At 37.0% G+C, this 20,032-nt stretch overlaps 1 protein-coding gene across 2 annotated transcripts in view; it reads left to right on the forward strand.

Annotated features, from left to right (window-relative positions):
• Nucleotides 1-20,032, forward strand: part of TAOK1 (TAO kinase 1) — a 151,429-nt gene that overhangs the window by 105,161 nt on the left and 26,236 nt on the right. For both annotated transcript variants that reach the window (XM_028109304.2, XM_088028401.1), the window contains 6 exons: nucleotides 1,923-2,090; nucleotides 4,697-4,900; nucleotides 6,781-6,915; nucleotides 14,447-14,683; nucleotides 16,654-16,782; nucleotides 18,847-19,050. In XM_028109304.2, the coding sequence (XP_027965105.1) occupies nucleotides 1,923-2,090; nucleotides 4,697-4,900; nucleotides 6,781-6,915; nucleotides 14,447-14,683; nucleotides 16,654-16,782; nucleotides 18,847-19,050 (1,077 nt within the window). The remainder of the gene's footprint in view (nucleotides 1-1,922; nucleotides 2,091-4,696; nucleotides 4,901-6,780; nucleotides 6,916-14,446; nucleotides 14,684-16,653; nucleotides 16,783-18,846; nucleotides 19,051-20,032) is intronic.

The following is a 20,032-nucleotide window of genomic DNA, read 5'->3' on the forward strand; positions in this document are numbered from 1 at the left end:
GAAGCTGTTTTGGTAAATAACCCACCCCACCAGGGCCAGATATTTGGTGATTAGATCCCAAGTCTGCATTATACTATTCATTTTCCTGGTTTATAGCAGGAAATTGAAAATGATAGGAAGTATCTATCAAGTACTTCTTTCCCTTCGGCCTAATTATATTTCTGTTTCAGTTTATCATAAAAAGAGTTAATAGAAAAAATTTTAAATGTATGAAGCTATCTCAGAATTAAAAATTGGGGGTGCCTGGGTGGCTCATTCGGTTAAGCATTTGCCTTCAGTTCAGGTCATGATCCCAGGGTCCTGGGATCGAGCCCTGCATCAGGCTCCCTGCTCAGCTGGAAATCTGCTTCTTGCTCTGTCTTTCTCTCTCAAATAAATAAAATCTTAAAGAAAAAAAAGAATTAAAAATTGGAAATAACTGTCCAGAATTAGGGTAATAGTTAAATTATTTTAGCATAAACATTTGATGAAGTAATCCATAGGCATTATGTTTATGAATTTGAAATAACAATACTTATGACAATGAAAGTAGAATAAAATATCATATAGTTAAAGTTCTTTAGAGAAGCTTTTTCCTCTTCGGGGGATGGCATCCATAGGCATTCAGAATGGTCCTGTGTTTGAAATTGTCTGTCATATGTCAGACAATACAGTGTCTAACAAAACTAGGCTGGCCTGAACCCCTGGTAATAGAATCATTTACCTTTATACCAAGAAATTTGGGAAAGCACCCAAATCCTCATGAGTTGTGTGCCCAGGCGAGCTTTGAGGAGTTTGTACTATGACACCTACAGTTCTTATGTGGTTGTCTAAAATGAAAAACACATCAGTGGAGTCTGGTGGTTCCATGTGTGCTAAGTGTGTTCATGACAGGATCAAGTGTGCTCTCCTTATTGAGGAGCAGATAATTGTTGTGAAAGTGTTGAAGGTACAACGCAGAGTCAGAAAGTTAAGTAAAGGGGCACCTGCGTGGCTGAGTTGGTTAAGCATCCGACTCTTGATCTCAGCTCAGGTTTTGATCTCTCAGGGTCATGAGTTCACGCCCAGCGTGGGGCCCGCTTAACAACAACAACAAAAAACTACGTTAAAAAAAAAAAATGAAGCTTCTTTTGAGTAATTAAAAAATCAAAAGGCAAAAGAAAAAATTATTTAAAGAAATACATTTGAACTACAAAGATAAAAGTACTATAAGAATTCAAGTACATTTCATAGAACTCAAGGCAAAACGTGTCTTTCTGCAATCTATATGCTAACTATATATCTACAAAACAAAATTGATACATAGAGAACTTCTGTAAAGAAATATATCAAAATATAACAGATTATTCTAATGGTGGAATTGTTCTTTTTTTTCTGTATTATATAAGGTTAAGCTTATTTCAATGTTAGTGGTAAAAATCACTCATAATATAATGGCTTTTAAGTGCTAGTGTTTTATGGAGTATTGTTTATCCAACATCTAAAGGAACTCATAATATCCAAGTTTAAGTTACATAATTCACCATAAATACATTCCTGTTGAAACCTAATATAACTCAGACGTGAAATACCTTTTCTATGAAATCAGTTCTAAGAATATGTAAACCTTTATTTAGCCGTTATTTAGGGCTCTAATTGGACTTGATTCTTAGTGTTTAGACTCTTTGATTATTTCAATGTTGCATTTTCAGTTGGCTAATAAAGGTATCATGTTTCCATAAAATGTACAGGGGTAGTTACTGTATGCCCAGAGTGTATATGTGTAGATGACAATTTTGTAAATACAGGAAGTCAAAAGTGTAATAGAATTAGATAGCTATAGATTATATGTGTTATCTATCATGATTACTTAAGATAGTAACTACACTCAGAAAGGGGTACATTTGTACTAATTGAAAAAATGTACAGGTTCAACCTGACTTTTACCTTCTCTTCTTATCCAGCACATGTTTGTTCTTCGTGAGCGCCCTGAAACAGTGTTAATAGATCTCATTCAAAGGACAAAGGATGCAGTAAGAGAGCTGGACAATCTACAGTATCGAAAGATGAAGAAACTCCTTTTCCAGGAGGCACATAATGGACCAGCAGTAGAAGCACAGGAAGAAGAAGAGGTAATGACTTAGAAATGACTCAGATATTGAGCTCTGTTTCTTTATTGGCTTCTTTCCTCATGCAGCTTGTCTTGCCATGAATGTTTTATATTAGTGCTTCCCAGACTGTGTTTTCTTAACACTGGTTCTGTAAGATCCCAGGTGGGAAAAAGGGTTTTGCATTCTTTAAACCCAGCCCCTTTGTAGTGCTCATTGATAATAGTAAAGCTCTCTAAAGTCTTTTATTAAAGAAACCTGTTCAACTTTAATCCAGTCCCCATCAAATTTTTTGGATACTGAACCCTCTTTTGCCTTATTGTCTGATTCCATGGGACATGCTTTTGGAAGAATGTGAAATTACAGACTATGGAAGTTGACAGTAGTCATTCAGAAGTTTTTAGAATTACCAAGCATTGTGCTCTGTCAGGGATCCTTGATTCTTTTCAGTTCTGTATAATTCATTCCATCTGCATAGTTCTGAAATACATTTTACAGATGAGTAAAGTAAAGCTCAGAGTAGTTACTCATCATAGGTTAAAATGGGTTTGGATTCATGTATCTCAATCTCAAGGCCAGGTTCTTTCCATTTTAGGAAGTATGGAAATACAAATTTGCAGTAGAAATGTTACAGAACTTCTCACAAGGAAATATACATATAGAACTTATTATTGTGGAGCTAACTTTTTTACTCTAAATATTTTCAGTTTTCTTTGCTCCTCTCAGAATTGTTTGACTTTTGGGGCGTCTGGGTGGCTCATTCGGTTAAGCGGCTGCCTTCGGCTCAGGTCATGATCCCAGGGTCCTGGGATCGAGCCCCACGTCCGGCTCCCTGCTTGGTGGAGAGCCTGCTTCTCCCTCTCCCTCTGCCTGCCACTCTGCCTGCTTGTGCTCTCTCTCTCTCTGTCGAATAAATAAATGAAATCTTTAAAAAAAAAAGAAGCATTGTTTGACTTTGTTTTTTTGATTGCTTTTCAGCGAGAGAGAGATCACTTTGCATTCTGAGACCAGGAGTAATAGTTACTTTTCTTTTTTAATAGTGCTACACAGTTAATGAACTATAAAATACAAGACTTTCTTAACTTATAGTTTTGGTTTTGTTTTTTAGTTTATAGAGTAATCATTAGAAAATTATTTTGAGGGGCATGTGGTGGTGCAGTCAGTTAAGCATCAACTCTTGGTTTTGGCTCAGGTCATGACCTCAGGGTCATGAGATCAAGCCCTGTGTGGGATTCTGCACTTAGTGCAGAGTCTGCTTGGAATTCTCTCTCCCTCTGCCTTCCCCCAACCCTGTATTCTCTCTCTCTTTAAAGTAAATAAACTTTTTTTTTTAAAGATTTTATTTATTTGACAGAGGGAGAGACAGCGAGAGAGGGAACACAAGCAGGGGGAGTGGGAGAGGGAGAAGCAGGCCTCCCGCCGAGGAGGGAGCCTGATGCAGGTCTGGAGCCTGATGCAGGGCTTGATCCCAGGACCCTGGGATCACGACCTGAGCCGACGGCAGACGCTTAACGACTGAGCCCCCCAGGCGCCCTAAAGTAAATAAATATTATTTAAAAAAAATTATTTTGAGTTTTTTAGATATATAAAATATTTCAGTAAAGTAAAATTAATAAAATTCTAATGTAGTTAAATGTGTAACAGCATCTCTTTTGGGCTGGGATGTAAGAAAAATTCATATATATATATAAGTTCATATATATATGCCATATGTCTGTATGAAATTCTCCGTATCTTACAGAATCTTGGTATGGTAAGAGTACTAAAATGTTGGTGCCAGATACCATGGCTTGCCTGGTTACTTCATAAAAACATTTTTGTGAATGTGATTAAATGTACAAGTAATATGTAATTTTTAATTTACAGAAAAAGATAGGAATTAATATTAAATTAATTGATGAAAGAAGGATGAGCTAGAGAATATTTTCTGAGGAAGGAAAATATACTTAAAAGCCTTCCTTAAAAAATAACAACTAAGGGGCGCCTGATAGCCCAGTTAGTTAAGCCTCAGACTCTTGATTTTGGCTCAAGTCATGATCGAGGTTGTAAGATTAAGACCCTGCCTTGAGCTCTCATGTGGAACCTGCTTGAGATTCTCTCTCTCCCTCTAGTTCTGCCTCTTCCATCCCGCTTGCATGAGCATGCCAGCCCTCTCTCTCTAAAAACAACAACAACTAAAAGTGGTTATTTATAGGATTAAAAAAAGATTGGGGTTTGTTTTAGCCATGGGAATTATTGAGAAATGACCAGAATTTCTCTATATACCCTATGAGGTGTGTGATAGAAATGGATTTCAGCACTGGTACAGGCAAAAGAAAAAAAAAGAAAAAAAGGAGTGGATTTCAAAAAATTTCAAACAATTTAGAGAAAATGCTACACTTTGGAAATAACCATAACTTGATGAACTGAATTTTTGACACGGTTGGGCTTTTTGTTGTTTACTTGTTGATTATTTTTATTTGTTTGTTTTTCAGTTGGTAGGCTTCCTGGTCTTGGCAAGTAGAGGGAATTTCTCATGATAGACCTCTTAGTTTCTTTCTAAAGACTGTGCTAAGCAGTGTGATAGGTGATTATAATTAGCAATTTCAAAAGAGATACAGATATTTGAACCTAATGCTCTTTTCCCTTAGGAACAAGATCATGGTGTTGGCCGGACAGGAACAGTGAATAGTGTTGGAAGTAATCAGTCTATTCCCAGCATGTCCATCAGTGCCAGTAGCCAAAGTAGTAGTGTTAACAGTCTTCCAGATGCCTCAGATGACAAGAGTGAGCTGGATATGATGGAGGGAGACCACACAGTGATGTCTAATAGTTCTGTCATCCATTTAAAACCTGTGAGTATTTGGCTTTCAGTGAAAAAAATTTCAACTTTGGTAAATAATTTCTTCCACTGATTAGTTTAATTAGGAGATTGTCTTGGATGTTTCAGAAGTTTGGAACATACTTAGGTAACTTTTTTTAAAGTGGCAGTAGGCTTGTTTTCCCAGTGTAATGTCAGCATTTGGGAAACTAATGTTTTAGGAGTACAAAAAGGATATTTTAACGATCTTAGAAGAAAGAAATACAGAAACACTGTGTAATACATAATTTGAAGTTAATTTCATGAAAAATAAAGTATTTAAAAATAATTAAGTATACACATGAAAGTCATGATAATGGTTGTCTTTTAAGAGAAAGAGTTATGATGGGTAATGATCAAAAGTGACTTGCAGGGCGCCTGGGTGGCCCAGTCATTAAGCATCTGCCTTCGGCTCAGGTCATGATCCCAGAGTCCTGGGATCGAGTCCCACATTGGGCTCCCTCCTTGGCGGGAGGCCTGCTCTCTCTCTCTCCCACTCCCGCTGCTTGTGTTCTTGCTCTTGCTGTCTCTGTCTCTGTCAAATAAATAAATAAAATCTTTAAAAAAAAAAAATGACTTGCACTGTCCATAATGTTTATATCTTTAAAATAAAACTGAGTGTAATTGCCAGTAATTGTAAATTCTGGGTTTAGGAAATAAGGGTTTTGCTACATTATTCTTCACACTTCTGAGTGCAGAATTTTTAATTTTCTTGAAAACATTTTGAAAGTCAGGTAACTTGTTTTTAGCAACCAATAGGAATACTTCCTTTTTAACTTCACAGCTTGCAGTGTTACCTAAAAACTTACTAGGCACAAGAGCTAAAAGGTAGAACTAACCCAAGTCTTCATCAACAGATGAATAGATAAATAAACTGTGGTATATACATACAAGGGAATATTATTCAGCTATGAAAAAAATGAAATTCTGATACATGCTGTAGCATGAGTGAACCTTGAAATGTTATGCTAAAAAAGAAATGTTATGCTAAGTGATACTAAGCCAGATGCAAAAGGACAAATACTGCATGATTCCCCTTATATGAAATATCTAGAATAGGCACTTCATAGAGACACAAAATAGATTAGTGGTTACCAGGGACTGAGTAGAGGATAAAATGGAGAATTTTTGTTAGCAGATACAATTTCCATTTGGGTGATGGAAAAAGTTTTGGAAATGGTGGTGGTTGTACAACATTGGGAATATAATTAATGCCACGTGAAAATGGTTGAAATGGAAAATTTCATATTATATATGTTCTGCTACACTCACACACACACAAAGTGATTAAGAATGATTTAGTTATGTAATAAGTGTTCTTCAGGGCAAAATTGTGTTTAATTTTTATATACTTAGGCAATAGAAGCAGCAGTAAAAAAAATTATAATTAGTTGGTTGCTACTTAATTGATTTCGTCTTTAGTTAATGAACTCTAAGGCATATATAAGGAAATACATCAATTCTTAAAATTTTTACAGTTATTTTTTGCTTATGTGGACAAATGGCAGAGTATTATAAAGGTATTTTTAAGATATATTATCGATTTGAAAACCCAAGAGCCTTAGAGTAATTAATTTTTTTACTGCTGTTTAAAATTATTAAAGCTTTTCCATTTTCTATATAATAATTAGGATATAAATCTAAACTGATACATTTCCTCATCCTAAATCTGTGTGCTGTTTCATACACTGAGGTAATAATGTTTCCTGATTCTAATTATGTTGAAAATAAAATGTTAACCTTCACAATTTTTGCTTTTGCTTTTTAAAATTATGTCTTTAAGATAAATCGATCAAGTTATCTTTAAATTTTCTTGAAAGTTCAAGTGAACTCTGTTTGTTCACCTGAAATCGTATTGTTTCTTTCTTTGCCTAGGAGGAAGAAAATTACAGAGAAGAGGGAGATCCTAGAACAAGAGCATCAGATCCACAATCTCCGCCACAAGTGTCTCGTCATAAATCACACTATCGTAACCGAGAACACTTTGCTACTATACGGACGGCATCACTGGTACGTTCTTCCCCTGAATTAGAAATACATTTTTCATATTGGACTGTGGCACCTGTCTGTACTAAAGTATAACTATATCTTATTTTTTTGATTTGGGGTTTATTTTGCAAAACACTCATTGATCATTTAAGTGCCTTTTATGAGAAAGATATACAGAATACTTTGAGAGATGTTAAACTAGTAACGTCTTCAAGACATACACAAATAACTAATATGTTAGAATATATTAAATGCTTAAGAGGGCTAGAAGGTACTAAATAGGAATTCAGATTACTTTTGATTTGGGGCATAAAAGAAATATTTATAAAACAAATTGTTTAGGGATGCCTGGATGGCTCAGTCAGTTAAGCATCCCACTCTTGGTGTCAGCTCAGGTCATGATCTCAAGTGGGACTCAGCACTCAGCATGGGGTCTGCCTGAGATTCTCTCCCTCCTTCTCTCTCAAATAAATAAATAAAAATCTTTTAAAAAACAAAAAATAAAACAAATTGTTTGAGCTTTTAATAGTTTGTTGCTTTTAGGCACAGAGGGGAAGAAAAATGTTATTTCTACATAAGAATTAACAGTGAAGAGGGGCACCTGGGTGGCTCAGTCAATTAAGCGTCTGCCTTTGGCTCAGGTCATGATTCCTGGGTCCCGGGAATGAGCCCCAAGTCGGGCTCGCTGCTCAGTGGGGAGTCGGCTTCTCCCTCTACCCTTCCCCCCTACGTGTGATCTCTCTCTCTCACTCTCTCTCTCTCAAATAAATAAATAAAATCTTAAAAAAAAAAAAAAAGAACAGTAAGGAAATACCAAAGCTAAATGACAGGAAATGTTTGGGAAATATCAAGTAATTCAATTTAATGTATCCAAAATGTAGTTCTTCTAATTTCCCAAAAAACAATAAAAATGGATTATGGGGGATTCCTGACTTGCTCAGTCGGTAAAACATGTGACCCTTGATCTTAACGTTGTGAATTTGAGCCCCACATTGCATGTAGAGATTACTTTTAAAAAAATGGTGGGATGCCTGGGTGGCTCAGTTGGTTAAGAGTCTGCCTTCAGCTCAGGTCATGATCCCAAGGTCCTGGGATTGAGCCCCGCATGGGGCTCCCTGCTCAGCGGGGAGTTTGTTTCTCCATCCCCCTGCTCATGTGTGCTCTCTCTCTCTCCGCCCCCACATAAATAAATAAAATCTTTAAATAAATAAATGGATTATGTGTCCATTATAAGGATGTTATTTTAGCAGGCTACATATTACCCTGATCAGTCAAAAAAGTAGGACAAACACAGGATGAAGGATACTAGGAATAAAAAGAAATTAAGATATCATAGGAAAAGTAGGCTGTTAGAAAATATAACAGGAAGTATAAAAGATATATCTGAGAAAAAATTTATCAGAGTTATCACCTGCATAAGCAGATTTTATAAATCCCATGCAATGGCCCATGACTCTGTATGACTTGGGGTCAAGAATGCCATCCCCCATCCTGAGGATTCAGGTCATTCCTGCTATTCTGCAACATGTAAATAACTTTTTGAACACAGCAAGTGGCAAAGATAGCTTGATTTTTTTTTTTTAATGACTATTTTAATAAATACCTAGAGAGGTATTAGTGGAGAGAGGCCAATTCATGTGACTTTGTGACTTGGCATATATTAAATGTTTCCCAAACAAATTCCCAGTTTCTGGCTCCCTCAAATTAATTAAGGACACATTTTTTTTTTTTATTGAAGTATAGTTGACATACAGTGTTATATTAGTTTCAGGTATACAACGTAGTGATTTGACAATTCTGTGCGTTATCAGTACTCACCACAATAAGGGTCATCATCTGTCACCATACAACGTTATTAGTATTTTTGAGTATATTCCCTGTGCTGTACTTTTCATCTCCATAACTTACTTATTTCATAACTGGGAGTTTGTACCTCTTAATCCCCATCACCTGTTTCATCCATCCCACCATCCACCAGTTTGTTTTGTGTATTTTAAGTGTCTGTTGATTTTTGTTTGTTTGTTCATTTGTTTTCTGGATTCCACATGTACGTGAAATCATGGTATTTGTCTTTCTCTGTCTGACTTAATTTCACTTAGCATAATACCCTCTAAGTTTATTCATGTTGTTGCAAATGCCAAGATCTCCTTTTTTATGGCTAATACTCCATTATCTGTGTGTGTGTGTGTGTGTGTGTGTGTATTTTATGTGCTTTATTCATTTATTGATGGACCCTTGGGTTGTTTCCATACCTTGACTATTTTAAATAATACTTCAGTGAACATATGGGTGCATATATCTTTTCAAAGTAGTGTTTTCTAGGGGCGCCTGGGTGGCTCAGTCAGTTAAGTGTCTGCCTTTGGCTCAGGTCATGATCCCAGGGTCCTGGGGATTGAGCCCTACATCAGGCTCCCTGCTCTGGGGGGGGCCTGCTTCTCTCTCTCCCACTCCCCCTGCTTGTGTTCCCTCTCTCGCTGTGTCTCTCTCTGTCAAATAAATAAAATCTTTTCTTTTTTTAAGATTTTTTTTATTTATGGGCGCCTGGGTGGCTCAGTTGGTTAAGCGACTGCCTTCGGCTCAGGTCATGATCCTGGAGTCCTGGGATCGAGTCCCGCATCGGGCTCCCTGCTCGGCGAGGGGCCTGCTTCTCCCTCTAACCCTCCCCACTCTCATGTACTCTCTCTCTCTCTCTCATTCTCACTCTCTCAAAAAAAAAATAAATCTTTAAAAAAAAAGATTTTTTTTATTTATTTAAAAAAAAAGAGGTAGTGTTTTCTAATTCTTTTTTCCCTCCCTCCCTCCTTTCCTTCCTTCCTTCCTTCCTCCCTTCCTGTCTTTTTTTGTTTTTGTTTTTGTTTTTGAGATGGAGTGAGGGGAGGGGCAGAGGGAGAGGGAGAGAGAAAATCTTAAGCAGGCTCCTCTGCCTAGTGCAGACCCTGACTGAGATCATGACCTGAGCCGAAATCAAGAGTTGGACACTTTCCAGCGCAGCCACCCAGGTCCCCCAGTGTTTTCTGTTTCTTTGGGTAAATACCCAGTAGTGGAATTAATAGATCATATGGTGTTTGTATTTTTAATTTTTTGAAGAACCTCTGTAGTATTTCCCAGAGTGGTTGTACCAGTTTGCATTCTTACCAACAGTACACAGAGTTTCCCTTTTCTTAAGGACATTTATTAAATTATGGATTTAGAAAGCTTAAGATCCATATTCTTAAACCTAGTAATTCCATTTATTTCAAATAAAACATTCAGAGTGTATGTAGATTTATGTACAAGATAACCAAAGCTGTATTCTTCAGTATAACTACCATGTACCATAACTCATTCTTTCTTCTGCCTTAGGTTGTTTTCATACAATACATGGATATTAGGTATTCAATTAGAAGAGTTTTTACAATGGTTCATGCCTAAGTTAGCCATCACTTTAAAAAAAACAAGATATGTAAAATTTCTAGTCATCACAATAATTTCCCTTCATACCCCGCACTTTGTCAGTTTTTCACTCCCATGAACAACCATTTTCTGTCTCCACTATTATTAGTTTTAACTGTTTGGGTTTCATATAAAGGGAATCACAAAATGTATTCTTGTATCAGGCTTATTTTGCTCAATTTAATGTTTTTGAGATTTATCGGTCTTGTGTTCATTAAAATTCATTCTTTTTTTAAAGACTTTATTTATTTATTAGAGAGAGACTGAGAGAGAGAGCATGGACTGGGAGAGGAGCAGAGGGAGAGGGAGAAGCAGAGTCCCCACTGAGCAGGGAGCCCGATGTGGGCCTTGATCCCAGCCTGAACCGAAGGCAGACACTGAACCAACTAACCAATGAAGTCAAAATTTCATTCTTTTTTATCACTATAAGTAGTTTTCCATTGTGTGAATATGTAATTTTTTTACTCATGCTTTATTGATGAACGTTTGGTTTGATTACCTTTTGGGCATGTAAGATTGCTATAAACATTCTTGTACAAATCTTAATGTGAACATGATAGTTTAATTTCTTTTTGGTAAATACTTAAGGTAACATAACTGAGTTGTAAGGTATGTATATGTTTAACTTCATAAGACTCTTACCAGTTTTCCAAAATGGGTGTACCATTTCACATGCCCATTAGCAGTGTATAAGTTCTAATTGGTTCACATTCTCTCCAACATTTGGGGTTGTCAGTCTTTTTTATTTTAGCCACTCTAGTGGTATGAAATGGAATCTTGTAGTAGTATTTTTGCATTTCCCTGTGTCTATTCTTGTGTCTTCTTTTGTGAAGTGTTTAAGTCTTTTGCCTTGTTTCTTTTTTTTAAAGATTTTATTTATTTGAGAGAGAGAGCAGAATGAGAGACAGCACGAGCTGGGGGAGAAACAGAAAGGAGGTAGAGAAGCAGAGAGCCTGCTGAGCAGGGAGCCTGATGTGGGGCTCCATCCCAGGACCCCGAGATCATGACCTGAGCTGAAGACAGACGCTCAACTGACTGAGCCACCCAGGCACCCCATCTTTTGTTTCATTTCTCTCTTTTTTTTAAAGATTTTATTTATTTATTTGAGAGAGAATGAGAGATAGAGAGCACGAGAGGGAAGAGGGTCAGAGGGAGAAGCAGACCCCCTGCTGAGCAGGGAGCCCGATGTGGGACTCGATCCCGGGATTCCAGGATCATGACCTGAGCTGAAGGTCACTGAGCCACCCAGGCGCCCTTTTGCTTCATTTCTTATTCAGATACTCATCTTTTTAATATTGATTTGTAGGTGTTCTTTATAAAGGTTGCTTATAGTATTTTATCTCATATATGTCTTGCAAATATTTTTTCTTCATCTGTAATTTATCTATTCTTTTTCCTACTTGATGAAAAATTAAGATTTTTTAGTTTTAAAATCCAATTTAAAAAATGGATAAAGTGGGGGGCGCCTGGGTCTTGCAGTTGGTTAAGTGACCAACTCTTTGATTTCAGCTCAAGTCATGATCTCAAGGTGGTGAGATTGAGCCCTGCCTAGTGCTCCCCACTCAGTGCTGAGTCTGCTTGGGATTCTTCCTCTCCCTCTGCCCCTTACCCCTGCATGCTCTCTCTCTGTCTCTTCCTCTCTTTCTCTCTCTCTCTCTCTAAAATAAAGCTTTTTAGGGGCGCCTGGGTGGCTCAGTCAGTTAAGTGTCTGCCTTCGGCTCAGGTCATGATCCCAGGGTCCTGGGATCGAGCCCCATGTCAGGCTCCCTGCTCAGCTGAGAGCCTGCTTCTCCCTCTCCCTCCACCTGCCACTCTCCCTACTTGTGCTCTCCATCACTCTGTCAAATAAATAAAATCTTTTAAAAATAAATAAAATAAATAAAGCTTTTAAAAAATTCATAAAGTGGGGGGGGTTTGGGTGGCTCAGTCAGTTAAGCATCGACTCGATTTCAGCTCAGGTCATGATCTCAGGCTTGTGATGTGAGATCAAGCCCTGTGTCAGGCTCACTCTGGGTGTGGGGCCAGCTTAAGATTCTCTCTCTGCCCCTCCCTCGCTTAAAAAAATGGATAAAGGTCTTGAATAGACATTTCTCCAGAAAAGATATACAAATGACCAACAAGTACATGAAAAGATGCTCAATATCATAAGTTATTAGGGAAATGCAAATCAAAATCACAAGGAGGGACCACCTCATACCCACTAGGATGGCTTTTAAAAAAAAAGAAAAATAGTAATTGTTGGAGAGGGGCACCTGGGTGGCTCAGTCGGTTAAGCGTCTGCCTTCAGTTCAGGTCATGATCCCAGGGTCCTGGGATCAAGTCCTGCATCAGGCTCCCTGCTAAGTGGGGAGCCTGCTTCTCCCTCTGCCTGCTGCTCCCCCTGCTTGGGCTCTGTCTCTCTCTGTCAAATAAATAAATAAAATCTTAAAAAATAATAATAATAATTGTTGGAGAGCATGCAGAGAAATGAGAACTCCTGTATGTTTCTGGTAATATGTATGTAATAATATTGTAATTGTGTATATGTAATATGATTCAGCTTCTGTGGGAAACAGTTGACAGTTCCTCAGAATGTTAAACTTGGAATTACCATATGACTCAACAATTCTGTTCACCCAAAGAATCAAAAACTAATACTCAAACAAATACATGTACACACATGTTCATAACAGCACTATTCATAATAGCCATATCCATCAGCAGATGAATAAATTACGGTATATGCATACAATGGAATATTATTCAGCTGTAAAAAGGAATGAAATACTGATGCATGCTACAACATGGATGAACCTTGAAAACATGCTAAACGAAGGAAGCCAGGCATAAAAGATCACATTGTATGACTATATGAAATATCCAAAATAAATGTGAATCCATAGAAATGGAAAATAAATTGGTGGTTACAAGGAGAGAATGGGGAACAGGATTTTCTTCTGAGATGATAAAAATGTTTTATAATTAGATAAAGGTGGTAGTTGTATAACATTGTGAATATTCTAAATGCTATTGTGTTGTTCACTTTGAAATGATTAATTTGGGATGCCTGGGTGGCTCAGTTGGTTAAGCATCTGGCTCTTCGTTTCAGCTAAGGTCATGATCCCAGGGTCCTGGGATCCAGCCCCACGTTGGGGTCTGCACTTAGCAGGGAGTCTGCTTGAGCATTCTCTCCCTCTCCCTTTGCCCCTCCCCACACTTGCTCACACACTTGTTTGCTCTCTCTCTAAAATAAATATTTTTAAAAAATGATTAATTTTAGGGGTGCCTTGCTGGCTCAGTTGGAAGAGCATGCGACTTAGTCTTGGAGTTGTGAATGAATTTCACCTCACTTTAAAAATCCAATTTATACATTTATACATTGTGTCTTCCAAATTTTTATTTAAAATCTACTAAGTTAACATATAGTGTAATATTGATTTCAGGGGTAGAATTTAGTGATTCATCACTTAAATATAACACCCAGTGCTAATCATAACAAGGGACCAGTTGTTTCAGCAGGATTTATTAAAAAACGCTTTCCATTTTGAATTAACTGGAATTTTTGGTAGGAAATCCAGTTGACTGAGAATGTGTCTATTTCTAGATTTTATTTTATTTTATTTTTTTAAAAATTTTATTTATTTATTTAACAGAGAGAGACAGCAAGAGGGGGAACACAAGCAGGGGGAGTGGGAGAGGGAGAAGCAGGTTTCCTGCCAAGCAGGGAGCCCGATGCAGGACTTGATCCCAGGACCCTGGGATCATGGCCTGAGCCGAAGGCAGACGCTTAACAACTGAGCCACCCAGGTGCCCCTTATTTCTAGATTTTATTCTGTTCCTTTGATCAGTTCAGTCTGTCCTTATCCCAATACCACATTGTTTTGATTGCTGAAGTATATGTCTTCCAACTTTTTCTTCCCCCTCAAGATTGTTTTGGATATTCTTGGCCTTTTATATTCCCATAAATTTTAGAATCAACTTGTTTATTTCTTTTAAAGACCTGCTGGAAATTTAGTTGAAAAGTGCTAACTGGGATCTCTTAAATTAATTGCCTACTTAGTTAATAGAGTGGTCTAAAGTGCTTTTGAAAGAAATGTTTTGCTTTATTTTGTTCTTTTCTGTCCATTGTTTGTATGTCTAGGTTACAAGGCAAATGCAAGAACATGAGCAGGACTCTGAGCTTAGAGAACAGATGTCTGGCTATAAGAGAATGAGGCGGCAACATCAAAAGCAGTTGATGACTCTGGAAAATAAGCTAAAGGCTGAGATGGATGAACATCGCCTCAGATTAGACAAAGATCTGGAAACTCAGCGTAACAATTTTGCTGCAGAAATGGAGAAACTTATCAAGAAACATCAGGCTGCTATGGAAAAAGAGGTGGCTGATTCAGTATTATTAATTTGTTCTAGCTTGTAACCGTCCCAGAATTAACCAAGATAATATTTTGATGTTAGAGTATCTCTTCCCCAGAACCAAGCAAATCAATTGGAGAGAGAGACATTTACATAACATGTATAATATCAGGTACTGAGTCTGGGAACCAATAGACACGGGATTATTTCCTGATACTTGATAGATTTAGTGTCACAGTGGGTAAGTCATTCATTCATCTGTTCTGGGCCTCAGGTACTCTGGTTATCTGAAGAGTTTGATAAATCACCTATTAGTAACATGGTTCAGGTCTCAAAAAAATCATCTGTGATTCCCTTTTCTGTGTATTTTTTGGAAACTGTCCTTAAATTTATAGCAGCATTTTTATATCAGAGAACAATTGAAGATTATGTATAAGGAGAATGTTAAAGATTATAAATTAAGAGAGTCAGATTAAGGTTTAGCCCATTTGTTTATTTACAAATAAGTGTCATTTTACTATATGATAAAAGCACATTTTTTAAGATTCTTGTTATGTGAAACCTTTTCTTGTAAAGGTTTTTGATGTCCCGTTAGTTTCATTTTATTTTCATAGTCACGTTTGTCAAGTAAAATGTAAGCATCTCAGTAAATTCACAGAATATCTTCAAATATGTCTGGTAGTCCACATTAAGGCATTATTTATCATAGCTACTCTGTTCAACCTTCCTCCCCTCCCAAAATAAAGAACCACTCTCTTACAATAGTAGAGAATTTAGCAAAATAATTTATGGTATAAATAAACATTTGATTTTGAAATAATTTGGTGAAAGAATTATCCTGTTGGTCATTGGGTAGTATTTTTAATAACTTAGGAAGAGGTAGATACTAACATATTTAGGAAAGCAATTCATGAAACGGGATATAGAATATGATTACAAATTTGTTTAAGAAATAGATATGCATAGAAAATATTAGGAAGGGTATACACCAAAATGTTTATATTGGTTATCTCTGGGTGCTAAACTCATGTAATATTTTCCTTCTTTGTGTTTTTCTATACTTCCTAAATGTTCTACAATGATTATGCATTGCATATATCATCAGAAATAAGGGGTTCCTGGCTAGCAAAAGTCTGTGGAATATGCAACTCTTGATCTCGGGGTTGTAAGTTTGACCCCCATGTTGGGTTTAGAGATTACTGAAAAATAAAAACTTTTAAAATAAGGGGAAAACAGGGGCGCCTGGGTGGCTCAGATGGTTAAGCGTCTGCCTTCGGCTCGGGTCATGATCCTGGGGTCGTGGAATCGAGCCCCACATCGGGCTCCTGGCTCGGCGAGGAGCCTGCTTCTCCCTCTGTCTCTCTCCCTGCTCATGCTTTCTCTCTCTGTATCTCTGTGTCTCAAATGAATAAATAAAATCTTTAAAAATAAATAAAAATAAAAAATAAAATAAGGGGAAAACTATGATACATATGTCTAATAATTAATATTTTCATATTCAATATATAAATAAAAGGTCAAGTTTTAAATTTAAAGATAAACATTACATTATTTCATATACAAGTCAACCAGGATAAGAAGTCATGATTGAATTATATTTTAGATAAATGTGTATTTGTTTGTTTTTTTATTGGGAGGAGAACATACTCCTCCTACTAAATGGAAAAAAAAAGGGGTGAAAACATTCTGACCCTGTACAAGATCAACATTTTAAAGATGCGTTCCATTTTATTGGTTCTCTGAAATTCAAATGAAGATGCTGAGTACTCCAGAAACCAATATTGTTATATGTTAACTGCCGAAAATTTAAATAAAAATAAAAAAGGTTACTGAGTAACAAGTATTAATAATTTGTTGGGTATTCTCATTTTGGTAATACTTACACTGATTTTTTTGATCATGGGAAAAAATGGTATCCTTGGTAATGTGTATTCAGATGCTGCTTTGAATCTATCAACTTAACTAATTTGATTCATTTTTTTAAATTTTCTATAGGCTAAAGTGATGGCCAATGAGGAGAAAAAATTTCAGCAACATATTCAGGCCCAACAGAAGAAAGAACTGAATAGTTTTTTGGAGTCCCAGAAAAGAGAATATAAACTTCGAAAAGAACAGCTTAAGGAGGTACTTATTTTATAAACATTTTCAAGGCAGTTATCTGCTTATTGATTATACGTAATATTGAGCAACTCATAGAACCATGAAGATAAATTTTTCTTTTCTTGTTTGTCACCATGAAATGTGTATCAGTTTGAATGAAGACTGATGACTGAGATCCTCAGTTGAGGTGTAAAAAGAATCATCTCCTGAAAACATAAGTTACTTTATTTATAATAGCTTTCCTAAGCACTTGTTAAGTAACTGACTGATTAGAAATAAAAATATGTGAGCTGTGAAAAAAAAAGCCACACATTTCTTTCTTTATAAATAAACCATTCCTGGGCGCCTAGGTGGCTCAGTCAGTTGGGTGTCTGACTCTTGCTCTCAGCTGGGGTTGTGATCTGGAGTCTTGACATGGAGCCCCCCGCCTCAGGCTCCACACACAGCAGGGAGTGTGCTTGAGATTTTCTCCGCCGCTCATGTGCACGTTCTCTCTCTCTATAATAAATCTTTAAATAATCCTTTAGGTGTATAATAGGTGCGTGGTGCATGCGTGTGTTCATTTCGAATGATTCTCAGTGTAGAGGAAGGGACATACTAGACTTTTGGTGGGGAAATTTCCTGGCAGAACATTTTGAGAAAGATACCAGGTGATTCTCAAGAAACAAAACAGAGGATCATAGGGGAAAGGAGGGAAAAATAAAATAAGACAAACAAAATCAGAGAGGGAGACAAACCATAAGAGGCTTTTAATCATAGGAAACAAACAGGGTTGCTGGAGGGGAGATGGGTGGGGGGGATGGGGTAACTGGGTGATGGGCATTAAGGAGGGCATGTGATGAGCACTGGGTGTTATATGCAACTGATGAATTACTGAACTCTATATCTGAAACTAATGATACACTATATGTTAACTAATTGAATTTAAATAAGTAAAAAAAAGATACCAGGTGATTCTCTGTGTATGTGCCTATGTTATCCTTGTCTCTTCCTGTAGTGTGTGTGCATATACACCCTCATTTGAGAATTACTAATTTATGTGCTTTTTATTTTTACATGTTTGAATATCTTATGAACTTAAGTTATAAAGAATTTGTCTTTTTCTTGAATAACAGGGAAAGGACCATAGTAGTCTCTGAAAAATCAGCTTAGACTTAGGAAAGATGGCTGATTTGTATTCTTTACAATATTGATGGCTTTTTAGGTTGAAAATATACTAGTATTAATTGACGTCCTAGGGTTCACCTCATTGAGTATATGATGAATGTTCTCATCTTGCCCAATATAAATGTATTTTCATGTAGGTAGTTTTTGAGATGATACTTAAAATGCTACAGAAAAGCATTGGTTTTGATTCGTTCAGTGGTCATTAATGCTAAATATTAAATACCATTCATAAAAAAGGTTTCTGTTCTCCCATGGTTTTAATTTAATTAATTTAATTTCCAAGTTTTTTATATTGAGTACATCCATAATCTTGCCAAAAGCTTGATATTTAGAATGTTAAAAACCAAGTGAGACAGGGCGCCTGGGTGGCTCAGATGGTTAAGCGTCTGCCTTCGGCTCAGGTCATGATCCCAGGGTCCTGGGATCGAGTCCCGCATCGGGCTCCCTGCTCCTTGGGAGCCTGCTTCTCCCTCTGCTTCTCTCTCTCTCTCTCTCTCTCTCATGAATAAATAAAATCTTAAAAAAAAAATACCAAGTGAGACATAACTGTATTTTAGCCCTAATTTTAATTTACATGTGATTTTTACCTGAAAGCACTACCTTCTATCTCTTCTTGGGAAGGATTTAAAGAAAGATATTTTTACTCCATTTACCAATCATTGTGTGCTTTTGAATCATAAGTGTAGCTGTGCAAAGCGAAAAGGTATGCATGTTTTCTAATGTACTTTTCTCTTTTTCCACTGGTCACTCAAGAAAAAGGAGAACTGTTACCAGCCTCCTTAAGGTCATTGCCCTGCCTGAGCACTAGAGAGGACATAGTTAAATACTTTTATTTAAATTTACCAGATACCAAATTTTATATTAACCGTATTCATGTACTTAATTTTTATGTATTTTGAACTGAGTTTTTTATGTTTCCAGGAACTGAATGAAAACCAGAGCACCCCAAAAAAAGAAAAACAAGAATGGCTTTCAAAGCAGAAGGAAAATATACAACATTTCCAAGCAGAGGAAGAGGCTAATCTGCTACGACGACAGAGGCAATACTTAGAGCTGGAGTGCCGTCGCTTTAAGAGAAGAATGTTACTTGGACGCCATAACTTGGAGCAGGACCTTGTCAGGGAGGTGTGTTTGAATGATGTGATATCAGAAATACGTCTTTCATATCCCAGCTGCAAGGCCTTTGTACTCATAATTCCCTGGCCTAAATCCTTCTTTCCCAGATACTCAATCCACATGGCTTGCTTTCTCACTTTAAATGTTCTTCTTTGCACTTCTTTCTCTTACACATATACACTCTTTGGAAGAAGTCTCTCTCCCCAACTAGAATGGAAATTATATAAAGTCACAGGTTCTGGTCAGGTCTTTATATCCCTAGTGTCTGGCGCATAGTAAGCATACAGTATTAAATATTTATTTAATAAATATTAAATCCATGAAAAATGAAGGAAACAATTTTTAAATGAGAAAATTAATTGGATAATTTATGCCTTCTGATCTAAAGCATGAATTGTGTGTTAGCATTTAATACATTGTTATAATTATATAATTAACTGGACAAATGTGGAAAACTTATCACAATGAGAACAATTGTTTTTATTATCAGGGACACCTGTGAGCATAGATAAATTTATTTCCAGGGTGGCATAAAATAAGCTTCAAGTATAGCATAACTGTTCAAATTCAGTGATAAAGAATTTCAAATTAAAACAGTTGAGGGGCACCTGGGTGGCACAGTTGGTGTTAAGCCCCCAACTCTGTTTTGGCTCAGGTCATGATCTCAGTGTCATGGGATTGAGCTCCACGTCAGGCTCTGAGCCAGGCTCCCTGCTTGGCTGAGCTCAGAGTCTCCTTGAGATTCCCCCCCCCCGCCCCACCACCCCTCCCTCTCGTGCTCTTGCATGTGCTCTCTCGCTCTCTAAAATAAATAAATCTTAAACAGTTGTATCAATTAGATAAGAATAATTCAAGAGGCTGTTAACATGGGTAAATGATATAAAATCTTAAAAAAGGGGGGGGATGCGCCTGGGTGGCTCAGTCATTGAGCATCTGCCTTTAGCTCAGGTCATGATCCCAGGGTCCTGGGATTGAGCCCCGCATTGGGCTC

This window comes from Eumetopias jubatus, unplaced genomic scaffold, assembly GCF_037043125.1.
Source record: "Eumetopias jubatus isolate StellerSeaLion01/CBP00866 unplaced genomic scaffold, mEumJub1_p1.0 scaffold_10, whole genome shotgun sequence".
Taxonomy (NCBI): Eukaryota; Metazoa; Chordata; class Mammalia; order Carnivora; family Otariidae; genus Eumetopias; species Eumetopias jubatus.